The sequence below is a fragment of the Vigna umbellata genome, chromosome 4, assembly GCF_029865625.1.
Source record: "Vigna umbellata cultivar VRB3 chromosome 4, Vumbellata_1.0, whole genome shotgun sequence".
In the NCBI taxonomy this organism is placed as follows: domain Eukaryota; kingdom Viridiplantae; phylum Streptophyta; class Magnoliopsida; order Fabales; family Fabaceae; genus Vigna; species Vigna umbellata.
In genome coordinates this window covers 37,010,315-37,032,984 of record NC_142168.1, presented here as the reverse complement: position 1 = coordinate 37,032,984, position 22,670 = coordinate 37,010,315, and the positions used below count along the sequence as shown (strand labels likewise).

General features: G+C 32.5%; 1 protein-coding gene and 1 long non-coding RNA gene across 3 annotated transcripts; one reads left to right on the top strand and one right to left on the bottom strand.

Annotated features, from left to right (window-relative positions):
• Nucleotides 1-16,286: 16,286 nt before the first annotated feature.
• On the bottom strand, nt 16,287-17,864 carry LOC124822630 (uncharacterized). Of its 2 annotated transcripts, XR_007027585.2 has the most exons (4): nt 17,724-17,864; nt 17,278-17,489; nt 16,933-17,114; nt 16,287-16,805 (listed from the first exon to the last, which is right to left on the bottom strand). It is a non-coding gene; the product is annotated as an uncharacterized LOC124822630 (long non-coding RNA). The 2 variants fall into 2 exon arrangements; XR_015786086.1 differs by lacking the exon at nt 16,933-17,114.
• A 753-nt stretch (nt 17,865-18,617) lies between these two features.
• On the top strand, nt 18,618-22,646 carry LOC124822691 (ATP-dependent RNA helicase). The gene is made up of 2 exons (XM_047294725.2): nt 18,618-21,037; nt 22,031-22,646. Exons 1-2 carry the CDS (start codon nt 18,618-18,620, stop codon nt 22,083-22,085), a joined length of 2,475 nt encoding a protein of 824 aa, XP_047150681.1. The 3' UTR covers nt 22,086-22,646.
• Nucleotides 22,647-22,670: the final 24 nt, after the last annotated feature.

The following is a 22,670-nucleotide window of genomic DNA, read 5'->3' as shown; positions in this document are numbered from 1 at the left end:
TTTTTCCTCTCACAGATGCATTCATATATTCAATAAAATTCTGGATCAGTTCTATGAAGAAGTTCCGATACCAGTTGTAACACACCATAGACTTTATAATATATCGACAACAAAAGAAAACAGATTCTACACCTGCCTGTCTAAAGCTGTAAGCAATCTCATAAACATGACACTATACTCCTAAATAATAGATCTAACCATACGATTACTTACTAATATAACAGAAATTAACGATTAATTACTGATCTGCTTCTTTCATGCCTACAGATACTAAAATATAATGGCCCGAGCCAAATGAGTTCTTCCCATGACAACGTGTTGATGGCTTCATCACACAGATCCTCGTGGAAGAGAATTTGGGGGTTTCTAGAGGACTTTTTAAGGTACAATTTCACAAAGTAGGGATTCATGATAAGGGAATTCCATGTCATGGAAACGCACCTTAATCGCATGAGATTCTTCACAGGAAGCCATGACAGAATCTCCGGTATGAGATCATCTGGCAATTTTCGAGCAGAAGAAATCGCCATCTTTCTTCCGAAACCCTACCAATAGTCTCTTCCTGCGATGTTTACTCCGTATCTTTTAAATATTTTAAGTGTATATAAGTTAATGTAACTTAAGTTAGTAATGTATAAAACTAACAATAAAATAAGAACTTACACAATGTAAAAAGCTACCATTATAATAAAGAAAATATATTTATATATATAATAGTTTCATACAAAATATATCAAAGTAATGAATATTTATAAAAAAATTAATTAATAATTATATTTTTTTTAAAATTAGTTAATAACTATATCATAAAGAATAAATTGGAAATAAAAATTATGAAGAAATATGTACTTTTAAATAAAAACTATGTAGGAATATGTCCTTTTAAATAACTACACAATTAAACTTTCAAAAATTACCATGTTGTAATTTGTCGTACATGCTAACCTATAACTTGTAGGTAGGTGTGCAATATCATTTTTGTCATGCATGGGTTTTTGAAAATTTGATTGTCTTATTAGCGAAATAGAATTTTTTGTGTACGTAACTCGTTAACCTTCACACAACTTTAATTTAAAAATGTGAACTTGTGTACTCCACACGTTTTTTTTGACATTTATGATCAATTACAAAAAATTGTAATCGATTATGTAATGTTAAAATCGTTAAGAGATGAACGAACGAATTCAATGTAATCTATTACCCGTACATATAATCATCAAGACAAAAAAAATACTTATTTTACTAACATGACCTTTCCACAATGAAAATGCTATGTGCTCTGCATAACTAGTTAGGAAAGAAGTGTTTTATGATCTTCTAAGATATCCATGTACGTCATCTTGTTTAACAACATCCTAATCAACAACATAAAGAGCTAATGGTGCAGCTTTTCCTTACCTACACGACCTCTTCTACGAGAATATCTCATGGATATCCTTCTAGCATCACCTTTTGTAGTGCTTTCTCTCTAATATATTGAAGGATGTATTTAGGGGAGAGAATGGATGAGTTTTAGGAGATTTGAAGTAAGTTGAATATTGTTGTTTTTTTGAAGAGATTTAGAGGTGAGTGAGAGTAGATTTAGAAGTAAAGTTTCTGAAAATTAATGTAAGATGTGACTAACGTGACAAATAAAAAAAATAGTTTAATTAGTAGAAATTGAAGATTATCAAAATACCTTTAATAGTAAAAGTAATATAAAATGATAATGGTTAATAATATATAATATGAAAAAAATTGTATTGAAGTAAACACTAACACCTGTCATTGGAATCAAACAACCAAACTTGGAACCGAACGCCTATGTTGGAATAGAATATGCCTGTGTTGGAACCAAATATACTATGCTCGTAATATGACTTCTTCACGGTTTTGTACATAAGATGGAATCCTTTCTTGGAATCCAATACGGGTTGGGTATTTGTCTTCAAGAGCTCCAGTGATTTAGAGTACAATCCTCAACCTCCACTTTTTCCATCCACGTCTACGATTGCACTATGTGCCCTCATACACCAACCAACCTCACCACTTTCATCATGTTGCATGCCTTTTTTTTGCCTCGTTTTAAATGATAACTAAGGGAGATAATATTGGTTTTTTACAAAAAAACCACTACAAATCTATTTCCTCCGTGAAAATCAAACAATTTTTGCATCTTCCAAATAATTCTTCCTTTGAACGAATAATAATATCTAGAGGTGGACAAAGTATACTAAATTGAACTGTACTGTAAATATTTATAGTTAACTATAAAATAGTTTAAAAGAACGAGAAGGTTTCTACATCAAGAACAAACAAGTTGCCTCTGTGCACCTGGCAGCAGTCAAGAATGTAAGTATCAAACAAATAGCCACAACATTCTAAATGCTCTAGCATTCTCTCTCTCAAAGAGAGGTTCAATCTACAAATTACAAGCCACACCAGATGAGAACCAGTCCACCAGTAGTTCAGGACTGGGGCAATCAGCACTGCACCTACCAATCTGCACCATTGAAATTTTGTTTCACTGACAAAGAATACAGATAAAGAAAGTGGCTCATAGATTCATTTAACTTATTTCAAGAAATTTGATGTCCTCGTGTAGTTTTTGCAGACAATTCTTTAAGTACTGCATAATTTGGTATGACAAGTACAATTACCCCACTCATCTTGATGTCATAGACAAGCATAATCACCCCACCAATTTCCCAAACCTCAGCATTTTACACTCGTGAAGTTAACATTAGTATTCATTCAAAGTTTGTTTTGACCCATTTCGTAAAACTAGACTAAGCCCATGAAAACATTAACCCAAAAAGTGGTGTAATATATGTAATATATTATTTTTGCTTTATGCACCACCCACAATTGCTTTGCACACTTCCAATTTCGTAAATGACTATTTTACCTTGATTACCTGTTCTACAAATATTTTAGAGCAAGCTTTCATGTGAACAAACTAACCCATTGACATATACATATACAAATACAAATTTACATAAACCACTAAAGGAAACATATAGTTGGTGTTAGGGTTTCCTTTATAACTTTTTTAATTAAATACAAATTTACATAAACCACTAAAGGAAACAAATTTGTGCTATAGTACAGAACTATTAATTAAAAAAGTTATAATTTAAAGTTATGACTGATTCATATTTATTTTATTAATAAATATATTTAATTCTATCATAATTTTCAATAATTATTTTTTTAATCAATGCTTCCTCTATTCTTTTTAATTGTGAATTTTTTTTCAAAATTTATTTTTATTTATGTATTTTTGTAAAGTTTAAGACTACATTAATTGTCAGAGCCCATTTAAAACGCACTCAGGATTCGTTTTAGTGGAGTTCACGTGTCAAGAGGGGACCTCGACACTCAGATGACGGACGTCAGGTGTCAAGCGAAGAGGATTCGGAAATCAGATAGTGGAAGGCAGGTGTCGGCAGATGAGCGAACACTCGTTTTTTACGTTGGAAGGAAAACTTTGAGTTTTCAGAAATCCACGCCATTCTTTGCATGCAACCTCTCCTCCAAACTTTGGAACTTCATTTTCTCCTCCTTCTCTCTAAATCTCCTTCATCTTCTCTCTACGAAATCTCACCCTTTCTTTTCTCTGATCTCCGTTCAGCCACCGTAGAAGCACTTCCGACGTCAAGAGCTTCCAGATAAACTGTTCGGTTTGTGAAGCTGAGCTGTTGGAAAATTGTCGAGCATTGAGGGTAGAAGAACTGGTAGTGGTGAACTGTATTCTGCCTTTGTGAACGTCCGGTCACGCTCAAAGGTAAGGGAAGCTATTAAATTTAATTATGCATGTGTTGATTTTGTGTATGTATGGAATGAATGGATTGATGATTTGTATATGAGCGTATGACTTGTATGATTTCTGGATTTTGGTGGTTCTGTATAAGTCAATAAAGATTCTGCAAAATTTCGTAGAATAGTTGGGTGTTCGGTTTCAACCGTCCGGTTATGGTTAGTGAATAAACTATAAATAGAGTTAGCATTTTGGCCTTACCAGTTTGTAGTCGTTCGTTTTATAGGAAGTGATTAATATATCAAGTGTTGATGGTTATATACTTTTATAATCAGTCTTATTGGATTAGGTATTTTAGTTTGTGATAACTCATATATTATTAATAGTAGACTTCGTACTTAGACTAGGCTTAAATTACGTTCGTTTATGATCAGATACAAGTTTATGGGTATTTCAGCTAAAATGTCTTAACGTTCGGTTTCCTTAAAAGTACTAAGTTTGATGAATAGTTTGTAGGAGTAATTATAAGTGTTCGGTAGAAGCTCTAGGCGTTCGGTTTTGTAAAATAAGTAAAATATCCATTCGATCTTACACTAAGGATCAGTAGTTATAAGTGTTCGATATAAGCTCTAAGCGTTCGGTTTTGTCAAATAGTGAAATAGCGTTCGTTCTTGTTTTGAGTATAAGTAGAATATCGTTCGTTATTACTTTGAGGATATTGAAATACCGTTCGTTCGAGTATTGAGGATAGTTAAATATGGTTCAGTCTTATATTAAGTATTTGGTTTAATTAGAGTGTTCTATTCTTAAGCTGTGTTCGGCTCATGTCAAAGTCATATCTATTAAATAAACGTTCGGTTATATTTGTCTGTTGTTTAGATCCTTTCCGTTCGTTGGTAACTAAGGGTGGTGTTATTTGAGCGTTCGATCTTCTTATGTGAAATGTTGTTTGATCTTTCAATGCTGATGTTATGGCTTGGTGCTGGTTGTTTATTACCACAATGATCTATTATGTATGGGAAGTATTATTGGTATTCAAGTAAAAGTTTATGTTTCAAGTAATATGAAAGAGAATTTCGGGGAGGAATGTCTCAGTGTAAGGATAATGTTGTGGTAAAGTATGAATACGGATAGTGAAATTCACGGAATTCATCCTGATATTTTGATGATTACCAATTCTCAAGTAGAGATGGGTAAGTCATTGTGTGAGAATGGCGGGAGGTCCTAGCCCATAGGTTCTTGGGTGAGTTATAACGAACTAACCTCGGGTGGCAGCTGATGATTTTCCAGTTACTCCACCACCCGAGTGCACGAACGGCCGCAAGCTACGTATTCATACAATCCGGATGGTCAAGTCAAGTGTCGATTGTATAGTATTATTATATTTCAGTTATGTGTGATATCTATATTGGCTCATGTATGTTATAACGTTCGTTCTGTAAGGGCTTGTAGTTTATTACATGTGTGAATACATGCTTAATTGAATTATAGTAGCTTACCCTTGTTTTATGTTTTATCCATGTTACCGTTCGGTTTTCTATTGCAATGATCATCCTTGTTGGATGTGAGCAGAAGGGGAAGAGCTTACGCTAGAGCAGGAGCTGGGTGGTGAGACTCTTGTTGAATAGTTGATGATCGTTCGGTGATATAGTAATTATAGTTTTGGTGAACCAAATGTTCACCATTTTTGTTCTGTAAATATAACCGTTCGGTTATATGTTGAACGTTCGGTTATATGTTGATGTTCATATTATAGTAATCGTTCTATCATATTATTAAATGTGAACACCTGTATATAGTTGTGTGCTATATTTTTGGGATGTCACATTAATTATAATTTGTCAATTATGTAAAGTAAAAGAATGACATTTTATTGCAAAAAGAAAAGATATGTTATTTTAAGTAATTTTTTTTATAAAAAAATTACTTAAAGTAATAAAAGTATTGTTGAAAAAAATTACAAAATTATTATAAATTACGAAAAATTAGTTTTTATCTGATTTTGTAGTAAAATCATATCATCACGTATTAATAAACATTTTTAAGTATATTTTACATTTTAAAGTGTATAAATGAGCCCAATTGTTTATCATGATAATATTTGAAAGTTCACTCTGTGTCAAATTGTTTATATGAGATAGTTATATAATAGCCCTTGAAGTGACCTATGGTGTTTGTTTTTTGTTTTTCTCATTGGAACAATATTAAATTACAATAATTGTTGTACCGATTTTATTGTTTTTAAATTTTAACTGTTTTTTATTTGACTGTTTTTTTTAATTTAACCATTTTTTTATTAAAAAATTATCTACAAAATAAATAAAATCTATTTACAATTAAATTACAAAAATTATTCATATTTAATTTATAATTTATTATAAGAGTAACAAAGATTGTGTCTTAGAATTGGTAGTGTATTTAAAATAGTAAGACTCGATTATTTTAATAATAAAAAACTTAAAGTATAAATAGAATTCTTATAAACGAGTTCTACTATTTCAAAATCACGCCATCTCTCTAAACCCTTTTCTTTTTAGAGTTCTCTCCCTTTTCTCTAGATTTTCTAACTATCAGTTCATCTATTTAAAAATCAAAGACTGCTAGAGTGATTCTTGAGGCGAGCTCTCCACTTTTATCTCATCAGTATCTCCAATAGAGTAAGTTAATTTTCTGTCATTTTCTTAGTATGTGCATTCTTTTGTACATGTGGACTATCTTAGTTTGCATGTAGTTTTTAAGCTTTCTATGATTAGTGATTTTAATGGTGTGTCTTGATCGTGTTTGTGTTGTTCATAGAGCAAATAAAGCTTATTATGTGTCTATAGGTGTTTTTAGGAATTCTTGAGTAGTTGGTTTGTCTTTCAAGTAAGGAACCTAATTTCATTATTTTAAGTTATAGATATATCTAAATTGGTGATGTGCATGATTGAGTTATATGATGAGGTTTGTTATGCTGAATTTGGTTTTTTGAATGCTTGTATTGTTCTTTGTCTTGGTTGAGTTGTGTTGATTGAAGAACTTAGGATTTGATCAATTGAGCAAGTTGGTATGTGTCCTGACATTAAATGTTGAATTTGACCAAAATCTAAGAAGGGAATACCAATTTGATCAACTGAACAGGTTCCATTTTCCCCAAAATATAAATTAATCTCTTGATATTTGATATAATGTTGAAGGTCAGTTCCTTGTGCAAGTCTAGGAGCATTTTAGCTCCAGATCGCTGAACATCAGTCTTGTACCACTCTGCGCAAAATAAAATTTGAATGTTTTAACATTGAGCGGTAGCAAGTCGCTGAAGCATCATTTTTCACTACAAGTGTGGAGCATTTTTAGTTTCAGGGCACTGAGCACCAGAAAGTTTCCTCAAACGCCCATTTTTGTGAGAAGAATAACGCTAAGTGCTAGGAGTGCTGCTGAGTGTCACATTTTACGAAAAGTTTAGCGGTAAGCACCACCTCCGAGTGTTAGTGTGTACGTTGGAATTTTTCTTTATTTTGACTTTTTTGAGATAGATTCACTATGGAGTTTATGCATGTTTAAAAGTATTATCGAAATTTATTGAGTGATAATATTGTTGTGAAAATGATTGGTAAATGTTGTTTCTAGTTTTTAAAGTGAAATACAAATATGAATGGATGGTTTGTAGGGAATTTCCAAGAAAGGAATCGAATCATTCATACTCATGATGTAGAAGACAATGATTAGGTGATGGGAGTGACAAGTGGTCCTTTCATAAGAATGACCCCAAGATTCACTAGTCTAATTCAAGGGCATTATTTGAATAAAATGAGTATAGTAAGAGTTTTTAAATGTGATATGTTTATCGTTATGAATGAATTATGTGTCATGATGAATCTTTGTCTATTTTATGAATATTCTTTATGATTGTTTTTTTAATTTTTCATATAGTTTGTACTGCTAATTGTTTTTTCTTATATTTAACTTATAATACAATAAAAATATTTAGAAAAATACAAATACACATTATTATATTTACACTAGTTATAATAATAATAACAATAATTTATTATTTTTTAAATTACTTATTTAAATTAAGAATTTAAAATAAAAATATAGTATTTAATTAAAAAAAATCAAAATACTTAAAACTTTAACTTTTTTTTAATCTTAAAATTCTATATCTAAAATACTAAATAATCATAAAAAAGATAAATATTTTGCATTCTATAAAATTACATACTCATGAAAATATATAAGGGTGATTTTGGGTAAAAAACTATTTTGATAATATCATGTACAAACTAAATTGGATGTGAGATTAGGTTTGAGAAGAGAAAATTTTCAACCTTTTCATCGTTAGAAAAAAGTGTAAAATTTGGGAAGTGATTTCAAATGCCAATTTCATGTTAAAGGCTAATTGCATGTATTTTTCTCTCATTGTCACACCCACCAAAAATTATTTTAAATTTTGATAGAATAAAAAAAATTAAAATTCACTTCCTCAAACTTATATCAAACTTAATAAGTTTAAGTCCCACTTAAATTTGTATCAAACTTCTTATATAAAAAATGCAAACTCGTAATTAAACGCATGTATCCTATAATAGATTTTAAACAAAATTCATAATAAAAAATTATATTAATAATATATATTTATATGTTTAATGGATCAAATAGTCATAAATAACTGAAACATTGGTAGAAAATGTTAGCTACCCATTTTTAGTTTCCACTTTGGAAACTAATTTAGTAATCAAATATACAGAAACCAATTTAACAACCAATTATCTTTGGAACCAATTTAGCCACTAACCAAATGTATAGAAATCAATTTAGCAACGAAATATATAGATATTTTAAATAGAAACCAATTTAGTATATTATATAAAAACTAATTTTAGATAAAATAATTGAACAACCAAAATATATATATATATATAGGGGTTTGCTAACGCGCGTACGCCTGTTTTTCAGTTGGTACATTTTAGCAATGTGTACCGGATTTTAGTAGACAAAAATACCCTTATATATCATGGATTCTAAGTTTTAAGGTTAAGGGTATTTTAATAATTTTCATTCTCAAAACTTAAAAAAAAAAAAAAGAAACCCCCCAAACCCTTGCTCACCTCTCTGATTCCTCTCAATCCTTTCTCTTTCATCTCTCTCACTCCAACCTTTTCTCTGTCATCCCTACTGTAGTCCCAATTGAAAATATCAGAAACACTTGCCTTTAAACAATTTGCCTTTGTAAAGAGTTGAGTCATTGACATATTCACCTTCAGGCAAAGGTTCATTCAAGATCTCTTCAATTTCACCATCTTCACTAATTTCTCTAGTTTCATCATCTGCATATGTTGAATCATCATCTCTAAAAAAAACCCTCCAGGCCAATTATCAATTCTTTCGGATGTCAATTATGCTTGTGAAAATTAGATAAAATTATATACGACAAAAATTATAAAATGAAAACTCATTATAAAGTCATTTTTTGTAAGAAATTGTTTAACAACGAGCGTTTCTGATTTTTTCCAGGCCAATTACCAATTCCTCTGATGTCATTATGCTTGTGAAAATTAGATAAGACAAAAATTATAAAATAAAAACTCATTATAAAATCATTTTTTGTAAGAAATTGTTTAACAAGTATTTCTGATTTTTTCCAGGTCAATTACCAATTCCTTCATGCTTGTGAAAATTGGATAAAATTAGATGAGACAAAAATTATAAGATCAAAACTCATTATAAAATCATTTTTTTTGTAAGATTGTTTAACGGCAAGTGTTTCTGATTTTTTCAATTGGGGCTACAGTAGGGTGTTTCTGATTTTTTCAATTGAGACTCCAGTAGGGATGACAGAGACAAGAGGGTGTTTCTGATTTTTTCAATTGGAACTACAGTAGGATGACAGAGAAAAGGTTAGAGTGAGAGAGATGAAAGAGAAATGATTGAGAGGAATGAGAGAGGTGAGCAAGGGTTTGGGGGTTTCTTTTTTTTTTTTTTTAAGTTTTGAGAATGAAAATTATTAAAATACCCTTAACCTTAAAACTTGAACACCTATATATATATATATATATATATATATATATATATATATATAATGAAAAATTGTTTTTAAATATTTTCCACTTCCTTGTTTGGCTACAAGATATTTCATATTTTATATTTATTTGTAAATTTGATTTCATGTTAAAATAAATTTATCAATAACTAAAATTTATTTTTATTATAACTTAAATTATTGAATACAATATTTAACGATAAATTGATGAATTTCTTTGTGTTTAATTTTCTCAATTAAATTAATATTCAATCATTGAAGATTTTTTTTCGATACACGAAACAAAAAATAACATAATTAACTTAAATTATTAAATACACAACCAATCAATAATCATCCATAATAATCAATAATTAAATAATATATACAAATCACAACCAAACACACTTTTAATATAATACTATATTACTCCAATAAACAATTTCAAATTTCAAAAAATAATATATACAAATCTTAATCCATCAAAGAACACATTTTTAATATAATATTATATTACTTAAACAAACAATTTCAAATTTTAAGAAAATAATAATATATTACCATTAAACCCATACATCCATGCATCCAACCAAGTAAAATAGACAAAATCAGAAGTTACGAGAACCCTAAACCCAAAAACACAACGCAATGAGTGAATGTTCTGTAAATCTGCTTCAAGAAGAAGCATAGCCACAGATTTCGAAAACAACAAAATGAACGAGGATGAAGCGCGAAAACCAAATCAAAATAATAGATTGAAAATGAAAGAATCCAAAAATGTTGAAAAAGATCAAAGTTTGATTTACAAAAGTTAATATCTCTACTTATAAAAGAAAATATATGACAGAGAAAAGAGGATGATAGAAATTATTGGGAAAGAAAAGAGAGACGAGGAACAGCTGATGGAAAAACAAGATTAAATGGGCAAGGAGATGGAGAGCATACCCAAGGCCTGCAAAAACGGGATTACCGGAGAAGAGTGGATCGGAAAACGAGGAACGCCGGCGGCACGTGAAAGTTGTTTTGCCATATCGAAACACTTGTTGGCGCGATCTATTTCTCTATTACCAGCAACATAACTTCCCTTCCCGAAAAACGCACGAGCCATATAATATTTTCCCATAGTATTGTAAGTTTGGATTTCATCACTTAAGTCTTGGAAGAGAATGGATCTTTCATGGTGCAATTCCAGAAAGTAGGGATTATTGATAAGAGAATTCCATGTCTTGGAAACGCACCTAAATCGCATGAGACTACTCGTAGGAAGCCATGACAAAATTTCTGATATGAGATCATCATAGAGCATTCTAAAAGAAGAAATCTCCATCTCTATCTCCATCTCCAATTCCCAACAATGGTCTCTTAGTAGACTGTGGTCTCCTCACTTAAAATAAGTTAATAATATATAAAAAATAATAAAAATAGTTAGAAATAATTAGATAATAACAGTAAAATCTTCACATATAAAAAAATATTATAACAACTTTACATAAAATATTATTTATAAAAAATAGTAATGATTATATCTTTTTAATGATTGTATTTTTAAAATTTTAATTAATAATATTATAAAAAATAAAATAAAAATAAAAATTTTGTATATTAGAAGAAATATTTTACTTTTAAAATAATTCAGAGACAACATATTCATAGTTTTATGAACTTAATTTTGGCGCAAAATTTTTTCTAATTAAGTATAAACAAATTTTACATAAAATCTTTTGATAAAATTAATAATTTATTTATAATAACTAATCACATAGTTTTTTCTTTAGTGATTTTCATGCGTTTATTTTTTCTAAAATTTAAATTAATGTTATTATGTAATTAATTTTTAAAATATTCTTTATATTTTTATTCTTTGTTCTGTAAAATTTAAAATTCATAATTATGTTTTTAATGTAAAGGGAAAATTCTCAAGTTAATAATTTAAAAAAATCAAGTCATTTAATGACTATTTTCGATTCGTTAATTTTCGATTGATTGTTCATTGAACCTTTTGTAAAAAAATGCCACGATGACCCTTAATTTAATTTAACTAATATAATTATAACTCACTAATGATGATTTAATATCTTTTTTATTTAAATTAGTTTTTAAGAAATATTTTTCTTTTTAAAAATATATTTCAATTTCAGAAATTAGTTATTATTTTAGAATTAAAAAATCAAGATTTAAATATTGTAAATAATTTATATTTTATATTAAGTTACATGAAAAAAGATTAGGCTTAATATCTTTTTGGTCTCCACTTTTGTTAGATAATGTCAATTCAGTCCTCACTTTTAAAAGTGTTTGTAATATGTTCACAGTTAGTAAAATTTGCTTCTAATTTATCCTCTTCCATTAAGTATAACAGAACGGAGTTAGTGTGCTGATGATTTGGCACCAATTATTGATAACGTGTCAATATATTATTTTGTGCGTGCTGACGTGTTACTTTCTTACATAATTAGGTCTTCTTCTTTCTGTTTGTCTTCTTCTTCTTTAATAATTCATTCCCCCATTTCCCCACCTCACACAACCGAGCTCTATGTATGTATAATCAACCTCAAAAACATCAAATTCATGCACAACAGAGGTTTCATTCTCATTCTAATCTTAAATCAAAAGATCTTATATCATCAAATCATCAACAGCTTCCAAAAAGAAGAAAGAATCAATTAATCTGATCACACGTGCGTCAGATCTCCCCCTTTCTCCCTGTCTGCACATTGAGCAGACTCAGCTTCTGCATCACCGAGGCAAAAACCCTAAAGAACCTAGCTTGATCCTTGGCGAAGCCCTCCAGGAATGGTCTCGTAGCAGGGTCATTGTAACTTGTTGGGAATCATAATGTAATTGAAGATATTTCTTTCTTTTCGTTCAGGAACCTATTCTTCCCCAAATTATTTGGCCTTGCTTCGTTTCACAAACTAGAGGCTCTGTTTTCCTTGGGTTCTGGCGCGGTGGTCGTAGGGAGGAGGGGCTCAAGTTCGTTGAACCAGGCGCGACGTTTCTTTCGTGGCAGTGTGTGCCACAGTAGTGGCTCTCTACGGTCTCGTGGAAGTTCTCGTTGCGGCTCTCGAAGCAACTCGTGAGGGTGGACGCGGATTGGGTGCGAACGGTGTCGCAATGGCAGCGAAGGCGCGACGGAGGTTCCTTCTCTCCGATTCACGGCCAATTCTTCTCCTCCTCTTCTGTTATTGATTGGGTTCATTAAGGGTTCTCTTTTGATATTTGATTTTTTAGAGTTGGGATGCAGAGTTTTGTTTCGCTCTGTTTTTGGGAAAATTCTTGATTTTTCTGATTTCGATTTGGGTTGAGGTTCTTCCATCTTGCCGATCAGTGGCGAGAAGTAGGGTTTGATTTCCTGTTCTTGCGTTCGTTTTTGCGGAGGTTCAGATTGTTATCTGAAGTGTTTCTATGCACGTTTTAGGGTTCTTTGTTTTGCGATGTCTGATCTGTAGTGACGATGTTGGTTGGACCAGCGGAGCGACGAGGGTGGTCTTGGCGTGGATGACGAGGTCGAAGGCGTCACCGGGGAGGGAGAGGCGGATGTCGGCGTCGCCGAGGAGGGAGAGGTTGATGTCGGTGTCGCATTGTAGAAACCCTAAATCAATTTTCCCCCTAATATAAAAACCCTAACTTTAAAAACCTCACCACATTAGCACACACCAAATAATATATTGACACGTTACCAATAATCGGTGCCAAATCATCATCACACTAACTCCGTTTGGTTATACTTAACGGAAAGAACAAATTAGACACAAATTTTACTAAATTCCAAACACTTTTAAAAATGAGGACTGAATTGACATTATCCAACAAAAATGAGAACAAAAAAGGGTATTAAGGCAAAAGATTATGCTTTCTCATTTTTCAAGCCTCAACTATTCCCGCCAAAAATACGCAAACGAATATATTAACGAAATTCTTTGTAAGTCATCTAAAAAAATATAATTAATCCTTTTATAAATTAACACGTACAAAATAAAAGAACTTTTAAAAAACATAATTGAAAAATTTATAAAATAATATCCGTTATAATACTATCGAGAACCTTACTTGCATTTTTATTATATTATTTAATTTCATCCGTTATAATATCTAACTGTTTTACTCATTTATTGTGTTTAAGTGACTGTTCTTTTTATTTGATTGTTTTTAAATTTAACCATTTTTAATTAAAAAATTAAAAAATTATCTACAAAATAAATAAAATCTATTTACAATAAAATTAAAAAATTATTTATATTTAATTCTATAATTATAGTTATGTATAAATATATATCTCTACACAATTTTTATTTTTATTTTACTTGTAACTGCTATTTTAAATTATTTTAAAATATTTTGAATAAAACTATCACAAGTTTTTTTTTTCATATTTATAGTTTCTACTGTTAATTTTTGGGTTAAATATGTTTTTCGTCCCTTAAGTATCATACGATTTTGTTTTTAGTCCCTACTCAAAACTTTGATGGTTTTTAGTCCTTATAGTTTTGAAACTCTGACTAATAGTCCTTAAAATTGGACGGTGTTAAGTTTTAGTGGATGTGGCAAACGGTGATGCCACGTGAAATATCAGCTGCTCTCTTCACTCTATGCCACATTGGATGTTTAAGTGTTGAACTGAGATTAAGTATGTTAATTACGTTCTTAATTGAAATCAGATTTAAGGTTCATAATTTGTCAAAGTAATTTTTTCAATTGGGGAAAAAGTAGTTTTACTCGAAGGATTGTACTCGTGAGAGATTCAAACAAACCACATTGGGCTTGGAACAACCAACGATGGGGTTGATCGTGGAGGTCGAGAACGGCGACGACAACGACGCCCTTCTCGTTCCGCCCCCTAACTTCGCCATGGTCGAGGACTGCATTTTCCGATCCAGCTTTCCTACCTCCTCCAATTTCCCCTTTCTCCAAACCCTAAACCTTCGTTCCATCGTGTTTGTCGCTCCTTACCTTCAATTTTCATTCTTCAAGATTATTTCACGCTTGAAGTCATTTTTTCCCCTTCCGCTCCCCTCAAATAAAGAATTAAATTAAAGAATTCTGTAATGTGTCTCATATTTTGATTTTTCCGCAGATTTTGTTGTGTTTTTTAATGTTTAAGCGTGAAACTTAAATACGAGGTTGCAAATTGGTGCAGATACCTGTGACCCGAGCCTTATCTTGAGGAAAATCTAGAGTTCCTTCGTTCGCATAATATTTGTCTCTTTCAATTTGCAATTGAAGGGAAAACAATAATTTTTCTTTTCTCCTGTATTGCTACTATAATTATTATTCTTCTTGTTCATATATTACGAGTGAAAGGTTTCGAGTACAATGTTTGGAGTATAATGCTTCGAGTAAAACTATTTTTCCTCCCAATTGAAAAATTTACTTTGACAAATTATGAACCCTAAATCTGATTTCAATCAAGAACGCCGTTTGCCATATCCACTAAAACTTAACACCGTCCAATTTTAAGGACTAATATTCAGAGTTTCAAAACTATAAGGACTAAAAACCATCAAAGTTTTGAGTAGGGACTAAAAACAAAATCGTGTGATACTTAAGGGATGAAAAACATATTTAACCCTTAATTTTTTTTTATATATTAACTTAATTTATACTTTTAACTTATAATATAACAAAAACATTTAAAAAATACGAATACACGTGGTTATATTTATGTTAGTTATAATAATAATAGTAACAATAATTTATTATTTTTTATTATTATAAAAGAAAATTGAACATATAATGTATTTTCACTAGTACTTAATAATTCTAATTATTTTTTAATTAATTTGCAAACATATTAATTTTAAATTTAATATATTTATTTATTTATTGTGATGGTTTATTTAAATTTGATACCGTGTTTAAGAGATTACAATTTAAGATAAAAGAAAACTAAAGTTATTAATTAGAAATGAAACAAATAGAATGCGAGAAAGTAAAAGTAAAAAATGAAAATTATAAAAAATAAATGAAAATTATGTTAATCAAAATAACATAATTACACCAAAATAACAAAACATTCAAATATAAAAAAAATATATATTAAAACTTCATAAGGCAATTATGAAACTAAAGTTGTCCATTACAAAACTAAAGTAGTAGTCTTAATTATATGTGCAAGTCTTTAAAAAATAGTGTGGACCTTGAATATATGGTTAATCAGAAGGCACCACTAAACAAAACCTCTAAATCATTATTTATGAATAACACATTATAGTTATCAGTGCGATAAAGGGATTTTAATGATGACATCAAATGATACATAACTACATCGAAATCCTGCACTTAATATATATAAAAATGTATATGATTAAATGTGGCAATAGAAACGATAATGTATCATGTATGAGTTTTGACATGGATGAATAGACATACAAGAACGACAAAGGAAATGTAACAGTGCCCATCGAACTCATCAAATATAGAAATTGCAGGTTCTAAATATTTGCTGGTGTTTGAATCTCCCCTGTTTCTTCTTCTTTTCTATGCAAAGGATTGTTTATCTCACATTTACCGTTGCTACTGTTTTTTTTTTCTCACAGATGCGTTAAAACATTCAATAAAATTCTGAATCAGTTATATGAAGAAGTTCTGATACCAATTATAACAGACGATAGACTTTATAATCTAACGACAACAAAAGAACACAGATTCTACACCTGCCTGTCTGAAGTTGTAGGCAATCTCCTAAACATGACACTATATTTCTAAATAATAGATCTAACTATACGATTACTTACTAATATAACAGAAACTAACGATTAATTACCGATCTGCTTCTTTCATGCCAACAGATAACAAAATATAATGGTGCGAGCCAAATGAATTCTTCCCCTGACAACGTATCGATGACTTCATCACACAGATCCTCGACGTAGAGGATTTGTGAGTTTTCAAAGGACCTTTTAAGGTACAATTTCACAAAATAGGGTTGGAAACGCACCTGAATCGCATGAGACTCTACACAGGAAGCCATGATAGAACCATTTCAATCTACAAATTACAAGCCACACCAGATGAGAACCAGTCCATCAGTAGTTCAGCACTGGGGCAATCAGCACTGCACCTGCCAACCTGCACCATTGAAATTTTAAAGAATACAGATAAAGAAAGTGGCTCATAGATTCATATAACTTATTTCAAGAAATTTGATGTCCTCGTGTAGTTTTTGCAGACAATTCTTTAAGTACTGCATACTTACACAGAAATGAGAGTCTTAAGTATTGCATAATTTGGTATGACAAGTACAGTTGCCCCACTCATCTTGATGTCATAGACAAGCATAATCACCCCACCAATTTCCCAAACCTCAGCATTTTACACTCGTGAAGTTAACATTAATATTCATTCAAAGTTTGTTTTGACCGCCTGGACCAACAGATTCTGCATAATAAGTGCAGAGTAACAAAGATCTTATATCACTGAAAGAACTAAAATGCAAGTTCAACCAAAGGGACAAACATTTACATGCCAACAAAAGAAAAAAAAACCAAAGAATGTTCTGTTTGAGGCCAACAGAGTTACCTCAAACCTGAATACATCATACCTGTGAGGGATGTACTTAAGGCACCTCCAAACAACCTGACCCCCAAGAGAGAAACCTATTATGTAGAATGTGGATCCTAGTCCCAATTTATCAGCAAGTTCTTCTATATCTAGTGCCAGGCTCTTCACAGTTTGGCTTGGATGAGGATCACTCTCCCCATACCCTGGTCTGTCAAATGATACAATGTAGACCCCTAAATCCTCAGCAACATCCTGAAAAACCCCATCACAAATTCAGATAATACATCGACAAACATGTAGAGATCATAATTAGCATGTTATGATGTTCTGGTTATGAAAATTTAAGTAGAATGTTATTCCTTAATTAGCATTATTATAGAGAACGTTGTTAGTTAAAAAACATAGAAGTATCATATGCACACGGGATCACTTTCTTATGGGCATATCAACAAACATGCAGAGATCATAAGTTTGAGAAAACCTAACCCAATGCAAATGATGAGCAACTCTTTCGAGAAAAAGATATCAAAAGTGAAAGCAAGAATGGAAAGCTTGAAGGTTTATCCAGCAGTGGAAGGAACACCCGTCTTGAATCTGAAAAAGGCAGGATGCTGCTCCCACAAGAAGAAAGAAATCAAGAAGCATCAGGGCTGGTCATAGTTCACCAAACTGAACTTAAACTACAGTTAACTTATTATATTATACTTAAAAAAAATTAAACTATTTTTACTAAAAACTCATTAAATTATTTTATAGTTAAGGTTAAAAGAACTGAACCGTAATAATATTAGGGCAATTAACTAGTTAACTATGTGAAATGCTGTCTTCATCCTTTCTCCGTCAGCACCACCGTCCGCTGCCCTCTTCCTTCCCGCTGCCGCCATCCCTCCTCCCATCTCCTTCGATTAGCCTTCTAGGGCTTCCTTACCGGTTCTCTTTTCGCTCCAGCGTCAATGGCTCTTCCAGGTGTCTCTTCTCTTATTAACGAAATCATAATCTTTATTAATACCCACTCCAATATGTCTTTACAGATTCCCTTCTAGAGTACCCTCCTTTGAAACTAACACAGGGTAACCTGTTTTTTTTTTCTTTAAAGTAAAAAATTTGAACTTGTGATATTAAATTTTTTATGATAAAAAAATACAAAAAAACTCACAACCGTCCTTTGCAATAAACCTTTATACCATTCCGAATCTAAATCCCTAACCAGACCCTTCCCTAATTTTCCTCCCGTTCATTCTCACAAAACACACTTCCACGCCGTAATTGTCAAATATTAAATTCATCCAACCCTTTCTCTTTTCCTCTAATATCCACCATTGCTAGAACAAAATAAAAACCCTTGTGTTCTCTTTCGTTCTCTTTGTTGAACCTATTCCAATGGCTAGAGGCCTCTTCCACTTGTGCACACGCAAGAGAACCCTCTCAAAGCTTCAAGCTCTTCTCTTCAACCACTCCCATTTCCACACTTTTCAGAACCCGCTTTCCCCAATTTTGACCCGTTTCTCAAACCCGCTCCTTCGCCCGAGATTCTCTCAAAGTTCGAGACTTACCGGCGAAAGATTCCGCCTCGCAAGACCTTTTTCCGCATACGGGGATGAGGAGGGCGGCGGCGGCGGCGGCGGCGAGACGCCGATATCTGAGTTCGACGCAGATTGTGGTAAGAACATTGATTTTGAGCTTGGAAATGAGGCTAGTAGTAGTATTCATGGTTTTTCTGAATATGGGCTTGTTGCAAATGATGGTAGTAATGAATGCAATTTAGAGATTGTTGATTCTTTGAAAGAATGTAGTAGTATTAGTAGTGGTAGTGATAATGGCGATGAGTTAGGGAAGAAGAGTGATGAATTTGTTCACATGGCATCACGTGATCCCGTCGAGTTGTACGGCGAAATGTGCACTGGGAAACGGGGTGCAAGTCTGGATAGGTCAGAGGTAGAGGTGCTGCGAGAAGTGTGCCTTTGGTTTGCCAAATCAGGTTGGGCATCCAATCAGGCCCTTGCCATTTATATTGGTTTGTCATTTTTTCCCACAGCAGTACACAAGTTCCAGAGGTTTCTCATGAAGAACTGCCCTGCTGATGTTGCCAAGTACTTGGTGTATCTTGGGCCGAGCCATGAGGCGGTGAGTTTTTTGTTTCCCATATTTGTGGAGTTTTGTTTGGAGAATTTTCCTGATGAGATAAAGAGGTTCAGGAATATGGTTGAGTCGGCTGACCTCACCAAGCCACACACTTGGTTTCCATTCGCACGAGCGATGAAAAGGAAGATTATTTATCATTGTGGGCCGACGAATAGCGGCAAGACGTATAATGCTTTGCAGCGGTTTATGGAGGCGAAGAAAGGGATTTATTGTAGTCCACTTAGGTTGTTGGCTATGGAAGTTTTTGACAAGGTTAATGCAAAGGGGATCTATTGCAGCCTGTTGACTGGGCAGGAAAACAAGCGTGTACCGTTTTCAGATCATATTGCATGTACTGTGGAAATGGCATCGACACAGGAATTGTATGATGTGGCAGTTATTGATGAGATTCAGATGATGGCAGATCCTAATAGGGGATATGCATGGACAAGGGCTCTCCTTGGGTTGAAGGCTGATGAGATACATTTGTGTGGTGATCCTAGTGTTGTGGATATTGTCAAGAAGATCTGTCAAGACACTGGGGATGAGTTGTATGAACAGAATTATGAGAGGTTCAAACCATTGGTGGTTGAAGCTAAGACACTGCTAGGAAATCTCGAAAATATTCGGTCTGGGGATTGTGTAGTTGCATTCTCTAGAAGAGAGATATTTGAGGTTAAGTTGGCAATTGAGACGCAGACTAAACACCGTTGTTGTGTGATATACGGTGCTCTACCACCTGAAACTCGTAGACAGCAGGCTAGTTTGTTCAACGACCAAAGTAATGAATATGATGTTCTGGTGGCCAGTGATGCAGTGGGAATGGGCCTGAACCTTAACATCAGAAGGGTGATTTTTAATAGCCTTTCAAAGTACAATGGTGACAAAATGGTTCCTGTTCCAGCATCGCAAGTTAAGCAAATTGCAGGAAGAGCTGGCCGGAGAGGATGCCTATATCCTGATGGACTTGCCACAACCTTGCATTTAGATGATTTGGACTACTTAATTGAGTGTTTGAAGCAACCTTTTGATAATGTGAAAAAGGTAGGCCTGTTTCCATATTATGAACAGATTGAATTGTTTGCTGGGCAACTTCCGGATTTGACATTCAGCCAGATATTAGAAAAATTTGGTGAAAGTTGCCGTTTGGACGGGTCATACTTCTTGTGTCAACATGGTCACATCAAGAAGATTGCTAATATGTTAGAGAGGGTTCAGGGATTATCTCTAGAAGATCGTTTTCAGTTTTGTTTTGCTCCTGTCAATGTTAGAGAACCAAAAGCTATGCACCATTTACTTAGATATGCAACATCGCTTGGTCAGAAGCTCCCTGTAAATGTAGCTATGGGCATGCCAAAAAGTTCTGCTCGAAATGATGCTGAACTCCTAGACCTTGAGACTAGGCATCAAGTATTATCTATGTATTTGTGGTTGTCGAACCAATTTGACGAGAAGACATTTCCTTATGCGAAGAAAGTAGAGGCAATGGTTTCAGAAGTTGCTCACTTACTGGGTGAATCTCTTGTCAAAGCTAACTGGAAACCTGAACCAAGGAATAAAGGGACACAAAAAACTGAAAAAATTGAAAGGCAACTAGAAACAGGGAGTGCAGTTCAATTACAAACTGTAAAACGGGGAATGAACTATTCAAGGCCACAATCACTTACAAAATTATATAAGTAAGAATCCCTGGATCTATCTGTCTACCATCTTTATCCAAGTGTTTGTTTAATTTCACTAAATTTGAATTCAAAGATCTATTCTTTTGCTGCAAACTTCTTCTGTTTTACTATCTAAGCATATGGCTTCTTTATCTAAGGGAAAGGCTGGCTGTGATGATATCTTGTGAGATTTTGGTGGCTCATCATTGTGGCACACAAATTATGATTGTTGAAAACATTATCAGAGGGGGTAAAATGTTACGGTTAATTATTAAAAGGGTCTAACTCCAAATGATTATGGACCGAAACGAAAAGTAAATATATTAGAAGGATTAAAATAAAATAGCGTGGACGAAAAGCAAAAGAAAATTTATTTTAGGGAACAAATGTCATACAACAAATTTTACATTCCAAAAGAAAAGTACAACTTCATTTTGAGTATGAAAAACTTGTAAGTTCAAATTATTTTCTGGTACTATGTTTTCTATATTTTTTACCTTTCGAATTTGTTGGTGACTGGTTGTTTGGTGGGAGGGGATCAACATCCTGGAGGGAGAGATGCTTACTACATGCTATATCATAGTTTATTTTCTAGAAGGTCAAACTAGTTAATCATGCAAATCAATCACTTTTTGAAGTGATAACATTTTGAAGAATGAATCAATATTGAAGAATGTGCTAAAGTATATTACTAACACTATAGTTAATTTGTGTAGTTGTACTGGTGATACAATTGAAGGCTGAACTTTTATTTCTATGATAGGAAATCAAAAGGGTCCATGGATTAAGAAATAATTCACGGTTGAAGTCTGCAGCTAATGATTTATCTATGAATGTATTGGAGCTGTTTCTTATGCTAGCTTTGTTTCTTCTCCAGCTCTACGTTTTATAATTCAATGCGTTCAAAATCCATTGTTTTTTATATGCTCTATCGTTCTTTTTTTCTGTCATCTATGTATCTATCCCATGATCGGTGTTACCTGACTACAAGGTTTTTTTCTTTTTCTTCAGGAATCGTCATCAGGATTTTTTACAGCTTGATAAGTCAAAGAAAGTAGCTAGCTAAATTGTCATGACCCTAAGGTAGTTCTAATATTCTCTCTTCTGTTGGGGATGGATCTTTAAGGTTTATTTTCTGCGGGATAAGTACCCTATAAGTTCTGATCATATAGGAATTTTCTGAAATGAATATGAAAAGTTACCCGTTTGTCACACTTCATTTCGGTAACAATCCATTTTACCGGAGTATCGGAACATTGAAGTTAACGGTAAGTATTGCTCTGAGATGGAGTTGAAATAGAAGAGATTTATTTATAACAGATTTACGGATTTTCAAGTTCACCAAATCATGAGGTGTGAAAATGGAGTCGAGAAATTCTGATTTGTTCAACTTTACTGTGGATAAATAGGTCAATCATAATTACCGTTCGAAGGAAACATACATATATTCTTGACTAATTTCGTTATGCCGCAAGTTAAGATTTTGTTGAGGTTTTTATAGGTTTATCCTTTTTGTGACATATAAGTATTTGCCAAATGCTTGACATTTGTGTAATACAAAACTGACGTAGAAGAAATCGTGTTGTGTTGTAAGTGTGGTTCTAATTGATCTCGTGTATTTACTAGATCTTAGATTTCATTACTCACTTTA